The sequence below is a fragment of the Chiroxiphia lanceolata genome, chromosome 4 (genome assembly GCF_009829145.1).
Source record: "Chiroxiphia lanceolata isolate bChiLan1 chromosome 4, bChiLan1.pri, whole genome shotgun sequence".
In the NCBI taxonomy this organism is placed as follows: Eukaryota; Metazoa; Chordata; class Aves; order Passeriformes; family Pipridae; genus Chiroxiphia; species Chiroxiphia lanceolata.
The window spans coordinates 19,372,601-19,394,697 of record NC_045640.1 but is presented as its reverse complement, the minus strand read 5'-3'; the positions used below and the strand labels follow the sequence as shown (position 1 = coordinate 19,394,697).

General features: G+C 43.0%; 1 protein-coding gene across 1 annotated transcript; it reads left to right on the top strand.

Annotated features, from left to right (window-relative positions):
- The first annotated feature begins 5,254 nt into the window (after nucleotides 1-5,254).
- On the top strand, nucleotides 5,255-21,873 carry LGI2 (leucine rich repeat LGI family member 2). The gene is made up of 8 exons (XM_032685201.1): nucleotides 5,255-5,433; nucleotides 5,529-5,600; nucleotides 8,514-8,585; nucleotides 11,718-11,789; nucleotides 12,301-12,372; nucleotides 13,458-13,627; nucleotides 18,250-18,414; nucleotides 20,984-21,873. Exons 1-8 carry the CDS (start codon nucleotides 5,255-5,257, stop codon nucleotides 21,799-21,801), a joined length of 1,620 nt encoding a protein of 539 aa, XP_032541092.1. The 3' UTR covers nucleotides 21,802-21,873.
- The last annotated feature ends 224 nt before the right edge of the window (nucleotides 21,874-22,097 follow it).

The following is a 22,097-nucleotide window of genomic DNA, read 5'->3' as shown; positions in this document are numbered from 1 at the left end:
GATACACAGCCTTCAGTCAGATTCCATTAATTTTGCTCTTCAAGGAACAACTTGCAGGTCCTTTGGTGTCTCAGGCATTCACAAGTGAAGAAAGACATGTGGGTTGTTATGTTTATTGATTTTTTTATTCCTTACATGCTGCTAATATAGTACAAATACCTCTTCTCGAGAAGCCTTATTGCAGGGTAGGACTATAGGTAAGGCTATGTGTGAAAATCTCAGGAGCACCTCAACCTGTTCCACCTGTTCCTCTTTCTGCAGTGACTCCTCTCCAGGTCTAGGGATCTGGAATCCCTATTAAAAGGTCCTTTGGAAAACATGAAAGCAAGGAGAGTACATGTGAGCAAGTCCTCTTTTTCTGGTGTAATGTGAATAACCACCTTCACCACACATGGAATGCAGCACCCCACTGGTGTAAGAGACCAGGGCTGGGGGGCATGGTGTCGCTGCAGAGGACATGCTAGCTCCCACAAAGTAGGATTTGGCAAGCTGTATTTTTGTTTGATTTCTGAAAATATTTTTTTAAATAGTTTTCATGAAAGCTTATCTTGTAGTACTACATTTCAGCAAAGAAAATTGCTTCTGCACTTCCTTAAGGGAAAACTGCAGTAACATACCAGGTGTGTGATCTGGACCAGAAATCTTCAGGAGTCAAAAGCAAAGGACATTTAATCCTGACCAAGCAGACTAAACATTTGGTAAAAAAGCTGGAGTACATTCAAGATAATAATAACGTGCTCTGCATGTTGCAGTACATCTCCTCTAGCAGTTGGAGTCCATAAAGGTCACACCAACCATGAGTGAAGGAAGAAAGGAAAACACTCAGCAAGATGAATATTGCTCAGAGCATTAATTTTCCCACACCTTCTTCCCCAGCAGGGTCACAAGCAATTAAGAGTCCTCATAGTGGGAACACTTCCACTGACACACTTTCCTCTCACCCACAATTTTTTTCAAATCTCTTACTTTGGGCAGGTGGTGGGGCGTGATCCAACAAAACTCATTTTTATTTGCAAATTAACCTAGAAATTAAATTTTCTCAGACAGAAGGTTGAAATATTCTTCCCTTCCATACTTCTCGCTTGGTATAGAGTGAGCTGATCAGCAGCTTTCTATCTACTACTGTCCACTTCTGTCAAGTTACAGGAAAAAATATAGTCAAAACCTTTACATTAATATTTATTCAACAAAGCAGGGGTTTATGAAACAGGGATTGAGAAGCAAAAATGAGAACATATGAGAAAGGCCTTCCTGGTCTTGAAGAAACGGAGCAGACAACTTTCCCATCAGGATATTTATTTTAATATTTATGTGCTCCTATACGTTCATCTGATTCCATTTCTCTTTGCAATTCAAGATAAATATCCAAGATTTCAGAAAAGAGATAGGGTCGTTGTGTTAGCAGAAATGTCAGTGATAACATCATAGATCACAGTGATGAGATGTCTCAGCTGTACTCACCTGGGAATCAGAATATTTTCCATTTAAGATCCACTTGGAAGATCATGTGCACCACTGCACCCATCTGCACTGGGGTACATGTTGTGTCCCCAGGGACACCCATGTTCCTCTGCACACTCAGTTATGGTGACTGTTGAAAGCTGTGGCACAGTCTTGGCATCTTTCATATCTGTTCAGGTTTTTATATCATGTCCATTGACACACTGCCTAAGTGCTTCTTTGCTTGTGTTACCCATCTGAAATGCGATTTTATCTATGGGTATTGGATAGCACAATCCTTCATATGCTGCTGACTGCATTTATTTGTGGCATGACTTGAATGGATGCACCTGCAAGTCTACATAAAAAATCACCTGAACCTATGAACTGGAATTTGAAGGAAAGCTACAAAATGCATATTTCAATGTTATTTCTCAGTCTTTGATGCTCTATATCAACACCTTTTTTCTTCTCAATAAAGAGAGAGTTGTGTTTTTTTTTTATAAAAGGCTACTGCATGGATACAATAGGCATCACTTTTTCAAACAAGCAATTTTTTTAATGTTCTTTTAAGAAAATTTACATGTGCTCATCTATACGCATATTTATATTTCTAACCCCCCAAACACCTGTTTTCTGTCATGTGGGTTTTCCAAAACAATCACTCATTTTTAATATCAGCAAGACAGGACCGTCTGCTGCATCCTGCTGGCACTCCAGGCTCTCTCCTCAGCCTCTGATGAAGCCCTCACTCTTCGCACCTGCTCCTTCCTGCCCACTACCCCAACCCTGCTGCATCTGCCTTTCATTCCTCCTCCGACTCATGAGGAAGGCTCCTCAACACTTTCAAGTCCTCTGGAGAGGGTGGTCCGTGCCTGGCAGCCCCTCACTGAGAGTAGCATGGATGCTGCAGACTAAGCTGCACAGAACACTCAGGTGGGGAGAGCAAGAGAGAATCCTTCTTCCTCTTCCATGGGGAGGTGGAGGTGATCATCTGATAAATTGCATTTAAATCAGTTAAATCAGAAAACACCTTGTCTGCAGAATGAATTGTGGGCAGTGCTAGCAGGTAAATAGTTTTCCCTTTTGAAGCGCCCTGAGATTTTTGGATGTCTGCATGAAACACTTTAGCATGAGTGCAAATTGAAGAACCGAGTTGTGGAAGCAGGGTCCTAAACTCTTTGAGGTGAAATAGCTGTGTATCTTTTAGAGAAGATGCCTTACCTGCCAAAGTGGCATTTGGAGACACTTAAAACCTCGTAGCAATAGTGAACCCTGGAACTGTGTTTCTGACAGCATGTTGAGAGTCACTTGCAAAGGGTGAATGCGTAAAAGGCTTCCCAAAGTGGCATCCCTGGATGGCCACAGCAGTCACACTTTATGGAGAAATGTCTTGTTTGGTTCATGTGAACATCATGACTTCATTGAAGTTTTGGGAAATTATTGTTGGGCCTTTTCTATTTCATAGAATCATAGAATAACTCAAGTTGGAAGGAACCCATAGGGATCATCAAGTCTGACTCCCTGTTCCTCACAGGACTACCTAACACAAAACCATATGACTAAGTCACATTCAGATTCTCCTTGAACTCTGTCAGACTTGGAGCCATTACCACTTCCCTGGGGAGACTGTTTCAGTGGCTGACCATCCTCTCAGTGAAGAACCTTTTCCTAATGGCCAACCTGAACTTCCCTTGATGCAGCTTCTTTCCATTTTCTTGCGTCTTATCACTGGACACTAGAAAGAGAAGATCAGCATCTGCCCCTTTGCTGACACCTTGAGGAAGCTGTAGATTGCAATGAGGTCACTCTTCAACCTTCTCCAAGCTGAACAAACCCATGGACTGCAGCCATTCCTCATAAGTCTTGCCCTCAAGATCTTTCGCCATCTTGATTGCCCTCCTCTGGACACAGTCTAATAGCTTTATATCCTTTGAGCCCAACCCGTCAGTCAGTTGCTTACTCAGTGTACATGACAATTATGTACTTGTCTAGCTGTGTGCTGGATATTTTGTCCAGAATCATACTCCGAGAGACAGTATAAAACCTTTTTGATTTCTGGTTGTGTTCTTGTGATTTTTTTTTTTTCTGCCACTTACAGTGACCTCAGGATAAAGCACCAGTGACCCAGATGGAAGAGAATGACAGGAAAATCCAGCAGCATTCATGGTTCACAACAATTTCTGTCTGCTTGCCAATGAAATAAACATACTTAGATTATTGTGATTGTAGAATTAAGATGCAGATGTGGTGCATAATAGCTCCTGCAAAGAGGTGTATTACACAAATAATTTAAATCACTGGAAAGATAAAACAAGGCAAACAAAACTGGAACTAACACTGATCTCAAACAATTTCTCTCCTTTGTTTCTGCCTAATCAGGTAATAAATTAATTAACCCATTAACTCAGGTGTTGCTCATGCTTTCTGAATTTTTGCCTGCTGGAGGGATTGTGTATAAGTGGAGATGAAAAGACCTGGATCTGCTCAGCATGAAAAGAAGGAGTCCCTCTGATGTTTTCAGTCACCTAACGGGAGGCTTTGCTGGAGCTGTGTGGGCAATGGTGAGGGGCAGCAGGCACAAGCTGCAACTGTGGAAATTGTCACGAGATTCTTGCAACTGGGCTGTGCAAAGCAAGGAGAGAGACTTGGAGAATAGAGAAAGTTACTAGAGTTACAAAGAGTAATTCTTTGATGTTAAAACACAAGTAACTTGTACCACAAAGTTACAAGAGTAATTCTTTTACTGATGTGAATGATGTGTCCAATTTAAATTAGGGCCCCCCAAATGTGGTTTTACACACAGTTCTGAAACCTTTCGAGCATTCAGATACAACAAGATTCAATTAATCAGTACTTAACACAAACATATTACCACAAAGCAAATGTAATTGTGTGGTGCCATCATCCATCTGCATCTTTCATGACCTAGACATCCCTGGAGTTGATCTTAGAACCACAGAATCACTAAAGTTGGAAAAGACCTCGAAGAGCATCAAGTCCAGTCATTAACCCAGCACTGCCAGGTCCACCACTAAATCATGTCCTTAAGCACCACACCAACACATTAGGCTGCACAGTGAAGTTATGGATGCCCCATCCCCAGAAGTGTTTAAGGCCAGGCTGGATGGAGCTCTGAGCCATCTGGTCTAGCGAAAGGTATCCCTGTCACTATCAGGGGACTTGGAACTAGATGATATTTAAGGTCGCTTCCAATCCAGGCCATTCCATGATTCTGTGATTCCATGATTTTTTGAACACATACAGGGAGTCCACCACTTTCCTGGGCAACCTGTTCCAATGCCTGACCACCCTTTCAGTGAAGAAATTTTTCCTAATATCCAATCTTAACCTCCCCTAGTGCAACTTGAGGCCATTTCCTCTCGTCCCGTCACTTGGTAACTCGGAGAAGAAACTACATCCATCTCACTACAATCTCCTTTCAGGTAGTTGTAGAGAGAGACAAGTCCCTCCCGAGTCTCCTTTTCCCCAGGCTAAATACCCCCCCAGGTCCCTCAGCCGCTGCCCAGTAGGCTTGTGCTCAAAACCCTTCACCAGCTTCGTTGCCCTCCTCTGGACACCCTCCAGCACCTCAGTGCTCTCCACTCCTATTTTTTGGGGTAGCATCACTCGGGAGCCACCAGCGGGGGGCCACCCTCGCTTTGCCGGGAGACGGAGGGCGAAGGTGTCCCCGGCCGCGCCTCGCCCCGCCCGCCGGGACCCCCCCTCCGCGTCCCGGCGCCGCAGCGGGGGCGGCGCCGCGCTGATGTCAGGGCGCGGGCGGGAGGCGGCGGGCGGGCATCGGCCGTGCGGGATGGCGGTGCCGCTGCGGTTGCTGTCCGCGCTCTGCACCGCCGCGCTCGTCCTGCCGCCGCCCGCCGCCCCGCGCAGGGCCCCGCGCTGCGGTCCACCCTGCAGCTGCTGGCGGGAGTCCGCGCTGTGCGTGGGGGCCGCGGGGGCGCCGCGCAGCCTGCCCGCCGGCCTGGGCTCCCTGTGAGTGCGGGGGTACGCGGGGCGCGGGAGGAGGAGGAGAGATGATGGAGGGGTGCGGGGCGGTCCCGCCTGATGGGTAGCATCTCTTTTTCCAGGAGCCTGGTCAACGGGACCTTCTCCGAAGTCAAGGACAGGATGTTTTCCCACCTGCCCTCCCTGCAGCTGCTGTAAGTATGGCATTGGAAAGGAGCACGGCCAAGTAGCACTTCGCCCGTTTCTCCTAGAGTCCCTTTAAGCATAGAGCCCCCCCGTTTCTCCTAAACAGAGTACTTTTCCCTTGTAATAAGAGAGGTAACAGCTAAATCCCCAGCTTGCGCAGCCCCCCGATGTAGCCGCCGTTTCATAACAGGGATGCATTTTCCGCTCATAAACTACTTTGTAAAATGTGTATTTAGCTACTGAAGTAGGGCAGAATGTTTTCTGATGCCCTAAGTTTCTCTTTTTTTAACTTCAGCTTTAATTAGTTTAGGGCTGAGTTTTCCTCTCTGGAGTCATGTGGTGGCTCTAACTCCTGTTCACTTTATGCCAGGGAGTTTGACAGTGGCTTTCGGATGTTGCAGGCAGGATGGTGCAAGCAGAGGCTGCCGGGACACACTTCAGAGGGAAGCCTCTGTGTGTGAAGTGCTGGTGTTGTCTGCAGCATGACTCTGCCTCAGTATCCAGTTTGGAGAGTGGCCCCTTGGATGCCTTCTGACCCAGTGGTCCACTGTCCCAGGAAACAGTGGTCCTGCTCCCAGCACTCTGCAGCCTTCCCTCGTTCATGTCCTCGGGAAAGTCGCTTCGCAATGCTCAGGTTGTAGTTAGGTGCGTGCCTGAAGCTCAAGGAGCTTACCCAAGCTCGCTTAATTTAGCTGTCCTGGGAGGCAGTAGCAGGGAAGGTACAGACACAGACTGCGGTACAACCCCCCTGGGGAGCCTGGGTACTCGTTTCTCTGGTAGTCTGCAGCGAAGCTGAGCTGCAGCCTGTGCCCTGCCTAGCCCAGTGTAGGCTGCCAGGAACGCCTGGATACCAAGCAGACTCTCTATGCCTCCCCCTCCACCCCATAAAGACTGGCTTACTCCCCAGGCAAAGACACACTGAGAGGAAAAATTCAGCAAAAAGATCTGAAGCCTGCCAGAAACCTAGGCTGAGTGCTTTCCACAGAGTTAAATGTTAAAACTGGTCTTAGCAAGAGGTGCCTAAAGGCATCTGGTAGCATGATGGCCAGCCTCCTCTCCTCGGGCACCCCAACTCGTTTGACTCAAAGGCCTATCTCACTACTAGGGGCAGCAGCATCCCTTGCAAAATGCTGGGGAGAAGTGGGCAAAGCAAGGGGTGGAAACTGTCACCTCCTTTATTGTGACATCAGTCCCAAACCCAAGGTTTTGTGAGATTTGGGGATCAGTACAGAGCCCTGAGCAGAGGGCAGGAGGACTTTGCCCATGGGTGAATGGGGGCAAACAAACAGCTGTGCCATCTGGGAAAGAAAGGGAGGAATCCTAGGGTGAGTTAAGAGAAACTGTGGGTGGAAAATTAGAAATGGGGGAAATCTGGCTTTTTTTGGGTGCTGGTATTAGGAAGAGGCAGAAAGAGCAGAAGAAAGTTGTCCATTTTCCTTAGCTGTAGTAGATTTCCAGGAGGAGATGTTGGAGTGAGGGGAATGGTGGACAGAGGTCAGTTGTTGAGGAAGTCAGAAGTCATGTCACTTTATGTGGTAAGTCAGATGTGGCAGTGAGAGGGTTTTGTCACCGTTGTGACTGCCTTGGGCCCTGACAAATTCTGTCAGTTAGTGTAATTTGTGACTATTCCCTTAAACATGAGAAAAAATAATGATTAAATGGCAAAAGAGCTGCATGCATAATTGAGCACTTGGGCACCTCAGGACGATGTCTTCTGTGGCAGTAGTCATGGTAAAATAGTAACGCAAGGATTTATTTTTGATGGCAGTCTGCATCTTTGTCAGATTTCTTTGGGATAATTTAAGGAGCATTTGTCTAGCATTAGCATACTATCCAAGGACCACAGGGAAAGTTTGCATTTCATGTTCGTTAGTCTTCTAAGTTAATTTTAGTGAAATGCCTAAAACCATAGAGAAAGAGGATTAATAAGTTACTCTAATAAAGCGATTAGTGCAGACATGTTCATTCATAGCAAAAAATTCTTAGATTTTCCAAAAATTATTTCTTTTGAGTAGTGTTCATTTTTTATACCAAATAAGAAGTTTTGCTATTTTCTTGAAAGGAAATCACTCTCTATGCCTTTGAACACCAACACTGGAAATAGTCCACTGTTGTACTTTGATACAACAAGGAAGGAACTTTGCTGACAAAGCCCCTGTAGCATCCTTCTCCCCGATTGCCTTGTCCTGGCTCAGGTGACAGCCACTCTGGTGCAGCTCTAATATGTTTTGCCCCTGAAGTTCACACAGGAGGAGGGCAAGGCAGAACCTGGAGGAGGCAGCACCACTGCTCCTCCACACCACCTGCGAACACAGGGCTTTGCTTTATCAGGATAGCAGGACTCTCCATCTCTGGTGGTTTGGGTATGTCTCTGTTTCCAGCTGATAAACTGGGTGCTGTCCTCCCATACCGTGGGCTGTACCCCATCTGCAGGGGTACAGAGCTTGGAGCATCTCCCTGGGAGCACAGAATAAGTGAGCACTGACCCACTGCGACTGCATAGATGAGAGCTGGTGCTGGTGCTTCTGAGCTTATGGTTGGTGCTGAGATGATCTTAAAAGTTGTCGTTGGGGCAGGAGGGGTGGTAAACAACTGGCGTCCACACTCAGCAGACCTGCCATCTCATAATGGCTTGTCCTGCTCAGGGGACCACAGAATTGAGGACCAGGTTGCATTTAGTCAAGGTCAGTGACACAACAAGCATTTTCCTGGAGAGTAGTGGACATTAACTGCCATCACATAATGCCTTTGATTTTTTTTTTTAATAGACCATTCCACAATATTTTATGTGTGCTGCATTGGTGGGGCAATATGGGCTCAAGTCAGTAAGATTAGTTTGGTCATGGGCAGTAAACACAAAAGCCATAATCCAGTGTGTCAGGTTTTAATGTGCTTTCCTAATGCCTGCTCTCCATTTTCAGCTTGCTGAACTCCAACTCCTTCACTATTATACGAGATGATGCCTTTGCTGGTCTCTTCCATCTAGAATACCTGTAAGTTTGGTACTTTATGTCCCCTATAAATAAAGATATTTTGATAAGTTGCCAAGGCTCCTGCTGTGGAGTCTTGGTCTTTACGGTGATTCCCAAGAGCAGGGGAGATGAAGGATTTATGTTTCACTCCTGTGCGAATGTTCTTTACGGTGGCTCGTGATCTTTCAAAGGTTACAGTGCATTGTTAAAAGATGCCATGAATGCAAGGTGTCTCTGTGCAATTACAGCACATCAAAAAGGCATTGTTAGCAAGAGCTTGTCTTGGCTTTCCAGAACAGTGTCATCACTGCCAAGGGGATTTGAACCTCAGACAAGAGGTGGGAAAGCCTGTCCTGACCTGCAGGCAGCCTGAAGAGGAATTGCAGAGTATCCGTGTACTGCCCAGAGCAACCTTGATTACCATCCTCTTTCTCTTCCCCCAGCTTTCTTCTCCAACTTCTCCTTTTTTCTGATATCCCATTTAATGCCCATGTTATTTATGTTTGTATATTAATTATAAATACATAACCACATAAATATATGTCACACAACATAAGTTATTGTAATTGTTTATATTATTATTTAAATTTATTTGAATCTCCTTTAGTTTACGTAGTTCACTTACATTTTTTACATTGCTTTAATTTCCTACATTACTTTCATTTCCTGATCCTTATTTTGTGTTTATTTTTAGTTCTTTTAAATACTTTCTTTTAAAAAAAAGTATTAGCCCTGCTACAAGGTTGTCTTCCCTTTGTACTCCAAAGGACTGGCATTTCTCTGTGTTACTGGATATGAGCTGGTGTGTTTGAAACTATGAATACAACCTCAAAAAAATTCCTCTTTCCACCCACCTTTCCATTCTGAAAGGTAGCTGTGGAAAGCATTTGTCCTTTTCTAAAGACAGACCAATGCTGATAAAACTGACTCTTGCTAAAGTCTTGCAGACAAATAGGTATTAAAATTAGAAATATTCAGGGTTAATAGTCTGATACATGTGGAGCAGCCACCAATGGAATTTGCAGACCAAGAAATAGAGGATAATGGCAAATGCTGTATGCTAAAATCCATGATTCAGCTACATCTGGATTTTTCAGATAGGAAGTTATCTAAGTATTCTCTTTTCCTTGTGTCTATAGGAAAAAGAATTATTTACTGTATGTTTGTGAAAAGGAAGAATAACATTTTTATGTTGTATCATTAATTACTTACTTTCAAGTGCTGATGAGCTTGTTACTGCAGCCAGATCCCTGTCCAAAAGAAACATCCTACTGTCCTCAGCTGTGCCCAGTCACCAGCTGCAAGCCAGGGAGCAGCATGAAGATTGGTAAAGCCTTATAGTTTCAAATTACTTTAGCAGCTGAACGAGTGGTCTTGGGTACTGGTTGTGGTTGCCCTTCCAGCCAAGTCTGTAGAGCTCTTCCTCTTCCTAGCAAATCTACCCTACACATTTTGGGAACTGGCCCTGAGTAGCCTTTCTCTGTGGTTCGTTTTTTTGGCCATGCAGCCAGGAAGACTATTACAGCTTCCATAACTCATGTGTCTTAGTTACCAGGGATCAGACCTTATGGAGAACAAGGAAACCTCACTGACAAACAAGAACGAGAAGTGTCTTTGTGTACAAAGCAAAGTCTCTGGATGAAGAGCAGCTGGGGAGCACCAGCTGTGTCCTGCTGCACTTGCAGCACTGATAATGGCATTCAATGCAATTAAACTAATTGACTCTATGTACAGAGTCTGGGTAAAACAGGTCTGATAAAGACAGGAGCTTTGCTGGTGAACAGAGTGGTGTTCCCAGGGTAGCACTCTTGGAGACCAACTTTGGTGACTCACGAATCCGGCAAATTACTGAGCCCAAATTTGCATCATCTTGCTGTGCTATTTGCAGTGAAGCCTTATGTATTTGCACAGACTGGTGAGCTGGTGCTGTGCAGAGATGCCAGATGCCAGTGAAGGTGTCAGGAAGCAGTGTGGCTTTCTGCTCTGCAGACTGAATTCATGACCCCAGACAGTCTTGTAATGGCTGACTCGCTTCTGACATTTTCTACCTAGACACAGCACCTTCTCATCCAGTCAGGGTCCCAGTCACTTTGTGGAGGATCTTGGCTACATCTAAACTGCAGAGCCAAGAGCACTTGCCATCTCCTGCATTCCCATCTTGACTCTTGAGAGAGGAGATCTTGTCTCACAGCATTTTTCTTGTAACTTCTCTGGAAGGCAAAAAAAGGATGCATAGGAGGAAGGGAGGCACTTTTATCTCATCAAACCTTTTATAAAGTCAGCATGCAGTTGTCTTCATCCAGGTACAGCTGTACCAAGCAATATCTTGATGACCACCTGGCTGCAATCGCTTTGCTGGGCTGATGGTGTATTTAGGGATGTGTCCTTAAGTGCTTAGGGGTCAAGATGCTCAAATATCAGCTCTTTCTTTAAATGCTGACATGCAGTCAGGAGGAGTAGCGTGCTCCTGGAATCGATATGTGCCTGTCATTATTCCCCCAGCCCATGGGGCCATGACTGGTGTGCAGCTGGGCACCCTGCAGAGGTGATGTCCCAGCTGGAGAGAGCTGAACTGCGGCGCCCAGAACAAAACCAAGGCAGTGGTCGTGCCGTTTATGCAGACATTGAATGTCTGCAGCTCCAGTCACAGCTGTGTGGGTGTGGAGGTGGCACTGTGCATGCAGCCACTGGAGCTCCCAATCAGTGTTGGTCTGCAGCCTGAGCAGCCCTAGCACCTCTGTGCTGCCCCATGGTTTTAAAAGGCAGGTGATTTGTGAGGGGAAGGTAGGACTTTAGCTTCTAAAGCCCACCTCAGGAGCCCCTTCTGTGCAGGTCTCTTGCCTCACACAACACATCCCAAGAGGATTAACCAGGAGGAATAATTATTTTTGCCTTATTCACTTTGTTCCTTTTCTGCTGGATGTTTTTTGTTATGTGTTGTCCCTTGTGCTGCCTGGTACTTACATCGTTCCTTACAGTCTGCTCAAGGAAAGAGGATAAGGGAAAGTGAGCAGCTCCACTGAGACTTCCTACCTTTCAGTCTGAAGGAGCTGCCCAGGAACCTGCTGAGTTTGGCAACCATAGCTTAAAGCACTAGTGATGCTAATAATAATGTTAATTAAAGTATTTTAAAATACTTTTTTTCCTCCCTAGATTCATTGAAGGAAACAAAATTGAAACCATTTCAAAAAATGCATTTCGTGGCCTTCGAGACCTGACTCACCTGTAAGTTGTTTAAGACTTGATAGAGTAATTCCTACTTGAATGAAACTCCTCTGGGGAACCACTACACTGAAACCTTCTCTTCCCTCTGTGTGTCTGCTTCCTCCTTCTGTCAACAATGTGCCTTTCATAAATTAAGAACTGGCCTTAAAGCAGCTCCTGCTCAGGCAGCACTGCAGCATGTTGGGGTGGGGTGCAGCTGGTACCCCCAGTGCTGCACCGGTACGGCCGCCACACCGTGACTAACATTGCTGCTTCTTTTCAGCATCTCACTTATTGCTCTGTGTGCTACATTTGCATTGCGGCAATAAAAATGCTTTAAATATTTTACTTTTATGTGATCTTCGAGCAATCCCCATTCTTGAATGGGAGTAACTAACACCTGTTCCTGGTAACTACTAACAATGCCAGTGACAGGACAATATCAGATAATTAACAACCTGTAAGTGAGCTCAGACTTGGTAAGAGCCACCAGAAAAAAGCAATGATACTAAGCTCTAACTTTCTTTTCCAGTTCTTTGGCCAATAACCACCTCAAAGCCCTGCCAAAGGATGTCTTCAGTTATTTAGATTCTTTAATTGAACTGTAAGTAATGACAATCTTTCTATTGAATGCCTGCTTTTGTCACTCTGCTGTTCTCTGTTCTAGATTTCTGGGGGTGTGGTGCTGTATCTGGTAACTACACAGAAGAAAAGAAAGTGTATTTTTTTGTTCTACCTTTTTTCATTTCATAATTATTTACTTGATAGAATTCCTCTAAAGTAACTCCTTTTTCTTATATCACTGTTGCTCCTCACGATGCCATGTATAGCTTGTGTCATTGTACTTCCTTCTGATATTTCATGTAAATTGTTTTTTAGGGAAAGGGAGACAATGAATTTTAAAACTTCAGTTTCTCTGAACAGTTTTCCCTGTTAATATTGCATGCATTCCCTGAGATTATTTTAGTTAAAAGCATTAATTAAAAAAAAAAGCTGTTTTTCCTTGGTTTTGTGCAGTTGTAGCACATTGCTAATATACTGTCAGTGTTTCCTTGTATAACTGAGCTGCTAGTCGGCTTCCCCTGTTTTTGGCCTGGCTTTCCCAAACAGCAAAGTATAATTGTAAGCCACAAAATTTGCCAAGGGATCAAAGAACAAGTACAATGTTGAAATTGCACATACATTAGTAGAGGGAGGTTAAATTGACTCTACATCAGTAGCAACTTAAACAATACAAGCCTTACATCTGCATTGTAATGTAACTCAGAAATGGTGCCGGCAAGGCCACTTGGTCAACCAGGAGTACTGGAACAGCTTAGTGAAGGAATGGGATTTATCCATGTCAGTGGTAGGTGGTGTGAAGGAGGCTTGCAGCAGACAGCCTGACTGTCAGGATTTATTTACATTACAGTCCTAATCCTATAGAAGTTTACCAAAAATTAACTTTACACATGAATTACAGTGTTCTATTACTATGATTATAAGTGAGAGTAGACTGTAGCAATTTTTCAAAAAAACTCAGTGAAGGAGAGTCCAAATAAAACTTAAGAGACTTCCCTGTTCTCAGTTCAGAACAATTCAAGGATACTCAGATATTTTGAAATTCAGCATGTCAAGGTGATAACAGTTCTGTAGTACTCATATTGCTATCAACCTTTTCAAATATGTTTATTTCTGTGTGTTTTTTAGAGATTTAAGGGGAAATAAATTTGAGTGTGACTGCAAAGCCAAGTGGTTGTTTTTGTGGTTAAAGATGACAAATTCCACTGTTTCTGATGTCCTGTGTATTGGTCCAGCAGAATATCAGGATAAGAAGTTAAATGATGTGACAAGTTTTGATTATGAATGCATCACTACAGGTATTCAGAATGTATATTTCTAAGCACACTACAAATGGTTAAATATCAGACATTTAGACTATACCCTTTTGTTCTGTGAGCATGACCTGGGGGGAGGAAAGGGTTACATACAAAGTACATCCAAGTACTAGAACGAGTATAAAATGGGAAAATTACATTTCAAAGCTGAAGTAAGTACTGAGTTTTTATTTGGATTAAGTGATAATGGGAAAAGAGCTCTGACAATTTGTATTCCAAAAGACTTGATTATGACTCACTTTGTGGCTTAATTTTCATCACAGAATGCTTTCTATTATCTGGAATAAAGCCATATAGTTATGGCAGATGAGCTTCACAAAATCTCAGTATTTCACAGAAAGCAATAAAAATAAGTTAAAAAATGTGGCTGTATCTGTTCTATTTATTTAATAAGCCACGACTTATTAGCATCAAATGTGGTGGCAATAGTGCCAGCAGATCTTCATGGAACTCCATTAAGTTGGAGAGAAATGTCCAATAATACTCTGACTACTGTCTGTTTAGGATCTTCATTTTTTTTTAGGTAATGTAAAGCATGCTAAAGGAAATGAAGAGAAAGTTGCATGTGATTATGCTTATATTTTATGACCAAATAGCTGCAGTTACCTGTCTTTAAATGTAGTCACATCATATAACTGAAAATATCAGCTGCAAGTATTGTTTTTCATTTTATGTATAGAATGTTAGCACTCTGCCTTTTTTCTACACTGTAATATCAGAGATGTTCGTGTTCTCATCTGTCATCGAGTCAGTCATCATTATTAAAAGATAACAGAAAAGTTGATTACTAGTAATGTGAAACAAAGTTTCAGGTAAAGGTATGAAAGGTAATTCCGTGGCAATATGTGAAGGAAAAGAGAATGAACTCAGAATTCAAAATTATGACAGAAGAGCAGCAGAGGTAAAGTGCAATAATCTGCTGCATATAAGGATGTCAAGCACAGGAGAGCAATGAAGCTTAGAATGGTACCACAGTTACATTCCCATGACTGCCAAATCACTGAGAGGCAACAGTACAAAGTAAAAGCAGGCTTTATTTCGTTGCAGTCTGGTTTAAAAGAACTAACAATGTGCAAAAACAAGCCATACTGATCCTCAGACCTATACTGACCTACCTGCCGTCTTTCACCTTTTCCTACCTAGAAACTATGAAGTTGTTACAGGCAAATTTCACCCTTAACATTTGTCACTTTGTGTGCTCTAAGGGAAATTACATCAAGCACAAATCTAATTTCATGTGCTATAGAGTTTTTGGGGACTGAAATTGTTCTATGGGACTAGAATTGCCCAGCTGAATATTTGTTCAAATGCCACTGGAGAAGTGCTTCCACAGCACAGCATAGAGCTGTCACACACTGTTGTGTATGACCCTCATGGTCTGTGATATCAAGCCACTGCTCCTTTTTCCTTCTCTGCCATTGCCTCCCCCAGCTCCAAAGGGAGCCCATATTCAGTGCTTGAGGATTGATTAGTCAGAGGCTCAGGCTTATACCATATTCTGAAGTAAAGCAACATACGTTGTAGGTGTATTTTCCTTTCCCAGTCAGTGACAGGAAGGGCTCTACAAACCTCTTTCATTTGTGTTAGACTTTAGTGTTTCCCTCCTTTGCCAGGTGGGATCAGACTTTCCATCATTTCTGGTCTCCAGTACTCTCTGTCAAGTAAGACTGGATGTAGGATGTGGTAACAAAGCAGTTTGCTTGATAAATTGTGCATCTTGTCGGCTCAGTCAGTTCATTGCATCAGCTGAACTACTACAATGGTAACAGGAGGAGAGATGAAAAGAGGTGCTGCCAAATTTAAACAGAAAGAAAGACAAAAAACAAAATGGTCCTGTTGCTTCTTCACAGAGAAAGTGATTCAGTGTTGGTGATCTGCACTTTTAACTCTTTTTGTGATAACATCTGTCTTCTCCATTTCTCAGTGCTTGCATCATGGAAGCAGGTTAAGCCATTTCACTTCATTTCTTGTCTGTCTCCCACAACAGTGTGTAAGGGGGCTGTGCTGTGGCTGTAAGCACCCCTTTGCTCAGACCTGCAGGCAGGGATCATCTCACTGAGCTTTGGAAGCTTGTTTTCTCCTTTCTTTAACTAGCTGAGACTGCCTTCTGGAGGTGGTCCTGTCTTTCCCCACTGGCTAGAAGGGAGGTAGGTTACAAATTAATAGGTACCTGCTCCATAAGTGCTCCTGTGCTGGAAATCTCCTGTGCTGGGAGAATGGAAGGGATAGTTAATGCTCCCTGGTGCACATCCAGGTCGTGGGTAGCCTCACCTGGAGTAGAAGTTTCCACTGCAGGGAAGAAGGGATGTGAGGAAAGTGTGACCAATTCACAGGATGCAGTTTAGAAGCTGCTGCCCAAACATATCACTGCCACTTTTCCTTAGTGTCCTCCAGCGTCCTACCTGCATTCTCTCCTCTGCCAGCATCCATGCTCCTGTGTGCTGGGATCAGCCAGAGCAGGGTCTGCCGGAAGAGAAATCAGCCCAATAAAAGTGTTGGGTCCCTCATCCATGAACTCCTCATGCCAGTTCAGCTGCAGAGGGAGCAGAGGCAGAGTGAGTGACTGGAGGACAAGGGGACCACCCCAGCCTCAGCCAGCAAAAACCAGCATGAAAACCACATCTTGAGACAGGGAGAGCAAAACTATGTATGGAGTGGGAGAGAGGGACTGCAGCACTTGGGGAAAGTGGGGGCTGCATCCTCTTCCCTCTCCCATGCAGGGGATCCAGCTTAAAAGAGAAAAATGTTGGAAAAGAGCCCCCTCAATCCTGTATTTACTGTACTAGCTCCGTCTAGCATTAAAGCAAGGCACGTAGAACTAAAGCAAGCCCCCAAAGCCTAAATTTTTGGCAAGCCTGATGTGGCAGCATCTTTTTACTGTGTAACCCTGTTCTACATTAGAGTCTGGTATTTCCAGAAGGTGCTAAAAATAGTGGTTTTTACTGATTATAACTGATTTTGCTAGCTATTTTTACATACAGATTGGTTTGTTTCAATTCACAGAGTTCTCCGAAGTGTTTCACAACTGTTCAGACTTCAAGACATGTCTTTTTCAGGATTAGTTTTTTATTGTTTTTTCTTCTCAAGATTTAAAGATTTTTTTTTTATTTTCTGTGACTATCTGCTATTGTTCCATCCTTTATCTACCTTTCATGATTGGTCAGTTAATTTTACTTTCTACATACTTTGGTGCCAGTTTTCTCCAGTCCTTTTAGTTTCTCAGTGGGAATGAAGATAACTTTCCTGTTTGCCTAACAGCATTTATGAACCAAGCCCAAGCTCTATTTATAACAGTCCCTCGAAGAATGAGGACTGTCATTTCTTTTGCAGCTGTAGAATCTGCTCTGTTTGTTTAATGGTAGTCATCTATCTTTATTCTCCAGAAGTGTAACTCCTCAAGGGCAAGGCTTTCAAGCATGCAGAAACAGAGGGTTCTTCATTCAGAAGCAATTATTTCATAATGCTCCAAAATAAGGGACTCGAGTGAGGACTTAATTACCATTTCACCAAAATCCCTGGATGCTCAGGCCCTTCCAGCATAGGAGTGTGTGATGAAGGCATGTAGCAAATAGAGCTTAAAACAGAGTAGTGTGTGGTTCTGCAGAGAAATGCCATCATAGCAGAAGATGCCTTTCTTTTTCTATGTATCTCTGTGCATACATTACTTCAACACAGGCATCCCGCCCCATTCAAGTCTCAAGTGCTGGCTTTTCTTTGCCAGGTCTGCTATACCGTGGGTTTTTTCCTAAAGATGATGACGTTGCCCAGCTGTCAGGTCAAAGATCAAATTCAGACCGCAGTCTCCTTGCTTTGACCCAGATTGGCTCTGTGCTGACTGCTGACTTACACCAGGGTGACTTTTATAATTAAATCTACAAAGGCACTTAGGTTTTGAGAAAAAAAACCTTCAGTTTCGGAATTGCACTCCTAATTTTTACAAGTTGCTCCAATTCTTCAGTCTAGGATAAGTTTTCCACTGGATAGTAATTCTCAGGTTGGTTGTATTTTATGCCTAAACTACATTACAATGCCCCATAAAACTTTGTGTTAACTGAGTTTTTGATTACACCACTTTGTCTATGGTCTAGGTGAAATGGGGTTATCCCCAGACAAACTTCAGATATCATTTCACTTTCTGTCTGGTTTAGCATATCACAAATTGCTAGTGATTAAATTTGCACGACTTAAGAAGTTATTGGACTTCAGCTGGTAGTTTTCATCTCTCAGCATCAAAGTGATTCTGGCAAGGCCATTTTGCTTGGTGAGAAAGCCACTTCCAGCTGTAGGAAAAGAGGCTTTTCTCTCGATATCCTGATTGCATTGATAGTAGCCAGCCTAGCGGGAAAATCTGATTTCTTTCACTATTTACCTATTTGATCTCCTTGGCAACTATATTTTCCTAGGAGAGTTTATGATAGCTAAAGCAGGAGACACTTTCCCCTGTTGCTGCATGCCTAACATAAGCATTGAGACTTCCATTCTAGTGTTACACAAAATCCAGAGTATTTCACTCATTTTTCAGTATAAATCATTACAATCAGCTACCAATTTCTCTGTGTCTCCAGCAAGGATGTAACCTAACTGTTGTAAATGTATATTTCTAGATTTTGTTGTTCATCAGATTTTGCCCTACCAGTCCGTTTCAGTGGATACGTTCAACTCAAAGAATGATGTGTTCGTAGCCATTGCACAGCCCAGCATGGAGAACTGCATGGTGCTGGAGTGGGATCACATTGAAATGAATTTCAGGAGTTACGACAATATCACAGGTATATGAACACTGGAATTCCAGTCGTTGATGAACTGTTGGCATTTCACAAGGATGAGATTCATAGATGGGACCAGTTTATTAGGTTTTGTCCTGAATCCCTGTTGAATTTGGCCAATCAAAGTGTGGGATGTCTGGACATGAGTGAGTCCACGGAGTAGTGTATCTTGTTAATACATGCACATTTAACTTCACTGTAGCACATAAACTGGGCTTTTTTTGTCTGATCTTGTAAATTGTTCTGAAGGCACAAACACTTGCTGTGAATGTCACAGCGTGGTCCAGCTTAGCACTCACTGCCTCAATCACACAGCAAGTCAAAGTAGAAGTTGAAGGAGCACTCACTCTTGCCAAAGTGCCTGTAAAACAGAATATAAAAATACTCTATTGCATGTAGAAGAAAATAGGTCTGAAGGATGCTTTTAGGGTGGGTTGGCCAGGAACCCAGCTGAAGAGGGCATAGAAATATTTCAGCTGTGGTTGTTACCCAAAGAGATGTTCTGTAAAGCTTCCATGTTTACTTTCAATTTAAAAACATGCTCAGTTAGCATCCTGGACAGAACTGATCAAACAAAAAGCTCGTGTGAATGCCAGCTGATGTTCTAAAGCTGATTTTCTAACAACTGTTCTGTCCCTAACCAACACTCATTGTGCTCAGTCACACCATGACAGCAGGGACAGAGTCTTTAGAGCTGTTATCCACTGCCTGATTTCCCAGCTGCTTCAAGCTAGTGGTTCTGAAGGCTTGGGAGTTAAATTTGTCATGGAGCATCCTTCCCTCCTGTTCCTTGTTATGTGTGATAGATTATTTTTTACCTTACATTTTGGGAAACAAGGAGTATGCTGTGTCCTTATCTGGTGTTGAATTCTACAAAGGCAACAAGCACTTACCACTCAGATCAGCTGTGAGTGTCATTAACAAAAGTTTTCGAGATGCTACCCCTCTGCCAAGAAATGTTGGAAATGAAAAATGTTGCACTTTTGGGTTTTGTCGTGTTTTGGTAGATTAGGGTGAAATATGTACCAGTGGATGTAAATTGAGAAGTCAACAGCCCAGAGAGAGCTAGCTGAGTCTAAAAAACTCTGGAATTGAGCTTGAAAGTTTGAGTCATTTGCAAAGACAGCTGCCGTCCAGGCATATTTCACCTTCCTGTGAATCACTTGATCAGGAGACATTTCTGCCAGGGACTCGAGTCCTAGCTCCACACCCAGAGCGTGTGCCCAGGCTTGTTTTTCAAACAACCATCCCATGTTTCCTGGAAGGCCTGAGCTCTGAAATGTACGTGAGCAAGAGATTTTTGCCAGGGGACACAGGCCCATGAGGAGCCTCTTGCAGAGCCTGAAGAATGTTTGTAGAGCTCTGGAGCCAGCTATGTGCTCCACAGGGAATTCCATTACTATCTGTATGCTTGGCATTCGGATATCTAAATTTAGGCATTTACAACATGGGCTTATGGAGCTGAGCTAGTTGTCAAGGTTGCCTTTATAGCGAACATGCAGAGAAAGACGTTGTTGTCCTCTGCAAGAGGAGACAGGAGACAGCTGAAAGCTCTTCTAGAGTTAATTTTGACTAAGGTAGACCAGAAGGAGCCTGGGTGATCAGCTCAAGCATTCACGCCTGCACCACAGATACCTTGTAGTATTTGATATGAAGGGACTCACAGTGCTCCCACAGTGAGTGGGTAGCTGGTCATTCCTGGCCAGCTGTGAAAGCCTTGAGGCACAGGAGAGGAATCAGGACAAGTCTCCTGTTGTGACTGACCAGGCAAACATCAGGAACTTGTGCAGCTACAGTTCTACTTAAACTGTGTGCTTCAGAGAGGAATTCCTCTCTTCTTCCAACAAAATCTGTCATAATAGTCTGGTGGTTACTTTTTTTGATATGATTCTTGTATAGTGTAACTTGACATTCTCAAAGCAGACCATAACCTGATCTGATCTAATCTGGCAACTGCTATATTCCTAAATATTTCTAGTTTAACATAATCTCAGGAATACCTAACAGAAACAACAGAGTTAGATTTATCTTTTTCATCCTGCTGTCAGATGATATACCCACAAGATGCATCGATATTTCTATTTTCAGTAGGAAAAAAGCTGACTCCAGCTCTTCTGGAGCAAGAAAAATATGCGATATTTCATTCTTCTAGTTAAGCTGGAAAGATAGACATTCCAAGAATAAGAGACTTTTGGATTTCTGATTGGCAGCAAGACAACAACTCTTTGTTATTTTGAAATAATAAAATTTATCTTAAATAGTTATTTTGGATATTAGGGGCTGTGTGTTTGAACAAACAGAGAAGAAAAAGTATTGTGGATAAAAAGGAATTAGCATTTTACGATATACAATACTTGCATACCTTGCAGGGTGTGACATTTGAAGTCATCTCTCCAGTTATTGGGAAGAAAAATGCACGAAAAGAAACTGTGATGGCATGTAACAGAAGACCAAATTATGAGATGGTGAAAGTTTAAAAAAGGGGAGGGGTGATTTGATAATCTCTCTGGGGCTTAAAGGGTGCTTTGTACTGTGATAATATACATGCCTTTTTTTTTCCTTTGGTCAATAGGTCAGTCTATAGTGGGATGTAAAGCCATTCTTGTTGGCGACCAAGTCTTTGTGGTGGTGGCACAACTCTTTGGTGGCTCACACATTTACAAGTATGATGAAAGCTGGACAAAGTTTGTCAAATTCCAGGATATTGAAGTATCTCGAATTTCCAAGCCAAATGATATAGAGCTTTTTGAGATAGACAGTGAAATGTTTTTTGTCATAGCAGATAGCTCTAAAGCGGGTTTGTCAACAGTGTACAAGTGGAATAACAAAGGATTTTATTCGTATCAGTCCCTTCATGAGTGGTTCAGGGACACTGATGCTGAGTTTCTCGATATAGATGGGAAATCACATTTAATTCTCTCAAGCCGTGCCCAGGTTCCCATTATACTCCAATGGAACAAAGTCTCCAAAAAGTTTGTCCCACACGGTGAAATCCCCAACATGGAAGACGTCCTGGCTGTGAAGAGTTTCAGGATGCAAGATAACCTGTACATCACACTCACGAGATTCATTGGTGACTCCAGAGTTATGAAATGGAATAGCAAACAGTTTGTGGAGATACAGGCTCTTCCATCCCGAGGAGCCATGACACTGCAGCCTTTCTCCTTCAAGAACAATTACTACCTAGCCTTGGGAAGTGACTATACCTTCTCCCAGATTTACCAGTGGGATGGTGAAAAGAAGATATTCAGATTATTTAAAGAAATCTATGTGCAAGCACCACGATCTTTCACAGCTGTGTCAACAGATCGAAGAGATTTTTTCTTTGCCTCTAGTTTTAAAGGAAACACTCAAATATTTGAGCATATCACCATTGACTTGAGTTCATGAAAAGCTGCTGGAGTGAAATTTATGTAGAATGACATTTATACACAAAATAAACAAAAAGAGACCTTTCCAAAATCAGGGTGCACCTGTGGACTATGATGACATTTTCTGAACTTTTCAAACTTGCATATTAATCAGGGACTGCCTTTACTTGGTTACTGCATGACATGTCCATTTTATCCTTTTTCCAAGACATTTTGCAATCTGCACTCATTCAAAGAGCAGTGCAGTGCATTAGGATTAATATTGACATCTAAGAGAATGATCTAAATTTTGTTCAGAAAACTACCTTGAATTGA